We start from the raw sequence: 1583 nt of genomic DNA on the forward strand, positions 1-1583 counted from the left end.
TGGTTTCTCCACGTTTTATTGGAAAAGGGACATGTGAGGACTGGCTCAGAGCGCTCCTCGTGGCGTTTTGAAGTTCATCCCCACTGTGGGCTGTGTCACCTGCAGGTTGGACAAGCTCCCGAAATCCTGGAAAAAAAGCACAGGATCAGGATGGCCTCACACCACCCCAGATGCTTCCCAGGAACAGCAGGAAGAGCCAACGTGCTGTGGTAGCACCAAGGGTGGGTTCCCATCCCCAGGAAGATGGGGAGATGACCACCAGGCTCCAGAGGTCTGGTCTTTTTAGGGGTGAACCCACGTTCACCTCCACCCACCGCACTCACCCTGCAGGTGAGGTCCTGGGCAAAGCCACCACACCCCTCCCATGAGCCCTGTGGGAACTGATCCACCTGCAGGTCCCACCAGAGCCTTGAAGCCCTTCAGCCACCACCACCAAGCCCCTCGGGGTTGCTGGGGCCACTCACCAGGAGCTTCAGCATCTCCTTGGTGTCTGGGTCCACTTCAATGATCTCCTGGTCAAGGGCAGAGACCTGGGGACAGAGGAGAGAGATGTGGAGATGTGGTCTGACAAGGTGTCCTCTTCCACCACCTGAACCCCAGGAACCCGGGTTCATGACAAGAAGGGGTTCCACCAACTCCCCCTTCTCAGGGACATCTACTCTACTGCAGATTTTCATCCACTCAGAAATCTCCTCCTCCATCGCATCTGACTTTTTTCCTCATTTTAAGTTCAGAAAATCAAGGATGGACATCGGCAGCAGCGCTGAAGCACAAGAAGTCATCTGCTCTTCCCACCCCAGGCAGCAGTGATAGGAGGCCAAAACCCACCTCAGCTCCTCAACCCAGACCCTCCTTGGCCCAAACCTTCCTCAGCTCCTTCTGGCTGAGGTTTTGCTTTAAGGAAATTCAGTGCCCCAATGGAGAAGACACCTGGAGGCAGGGGAGGCAGACGCCCAAGCGGGTGCCCGAGTGCAGCCGGCGCCTCACCTCAGGGACGTAATTGTCTCTCCTCTCCCTCTCCTCCTCCTGCAGCTTGATGGAGATGCCTCGCACGGGTCCCCTCTGGATACGCTTCATCAGGTGGGTGACATACCTGTGGGGGATGCAGAGGAGCATCCAGGGCTTCCTCAGCACTCCCAGAACCCACAAGGTGCTTCTCCACCCACCCTCGTGCTCCCAAAATCCCAGTGGGCAGAGAGACGGACCTCCTGGTCGCTCCCAGCAACCCTGGCGAGACTGTCCCACCACCAACCCCAAAGCCACGTCGTCCCACCACCCCCGGAGAACCTCGCGGCTGGCCGCGTGTCCGACAGCAACAGGGTCTGGGTGGGAGGGGATGGGCCCCCACCCAAACACGGGGACGCTCTCGCCGTTCCTCTCCCTGCACTATCGATGACCGGGCCACGGGCCAGGCCTCGATCACTTTCGGATGCAGGTTCGGGGGGGAATCCCGGGCGGGCCTCACCCTGCGATCTTGTTGCGCAGCTTCTTGCTGGGGATGATGGCGATCTCCTCGCACACCCGCTTGTTGGTGTGGAAGTCGTTGCCCAGGCGGGTGTAGTACTTCTCGATGATCACCCGCG

At 59.3% G+C, this 1583-nt stretch overlaps 1 protein-coding gene across 1 annotated transcript; it reads right to left on the minus strand.

Annotated features, from left to right (window-relative positions):
* On the minus strand, positions 1-1577 carry RPS17 (ribosomal protein S17). Its single transcript, XM_008947070.1, has 4 exons — positions 1466-1577; positions 988-1093; positions 465-530; positions 1-126 (listed from the first exon to the last, which is right to left on the minus strand). The coding sequence occupies exons 2-4, from the start codon at positions 1075-1077 to the stop codon at positions 46-48; spliced, it is 237 nt and encodes a 78-aa protein (XP_008945318.1). The 5' UTR covers positions 1078-1093; positions 1466-1577; the 3' UTR covers positions 1-45.
* Between the last annotated feature and the right edge of the window lie 6 nt (positions 1578-1583).

The sequence above is a fragment of the Merops nubicus genome, unplaced genomic scaffold, assembly GCF_000691845.1.
Source record: "Merops nubicus isolate BGI_N331 unplaced genomic scaffold, ASM69184v1 scaffold53009, whole genome shotgun sequence".
NCBI lineage: Eukaryota > Metazoa > Chordata > Aves > Coraciiformes > Meropidae > Merops > Merops nubicus.

Coding starts and splice junctions, on each gene's coding strand:
- RPS17 (XM_008947070.1), bottom strand. CDS start 1,077: ATGAAGCGTATCCAGAGGGGACCCGTGCGAGGCATCTCCATCAAGCTG. Junction 531..987: donor GAGACAATTACGTCCCTGAG/GTGAGGCGCCGG, acceptor CTCTGTCCCCAG/GTCTCTGCCCTTGACCAGGA. Junction 127..464: donor AGGAGATGCTGAAGCTCCTG/GTGAGTGGCCCC, acceptor CTTTTTTTCCAG/GATTTCGGGAGCTTGTCCAA.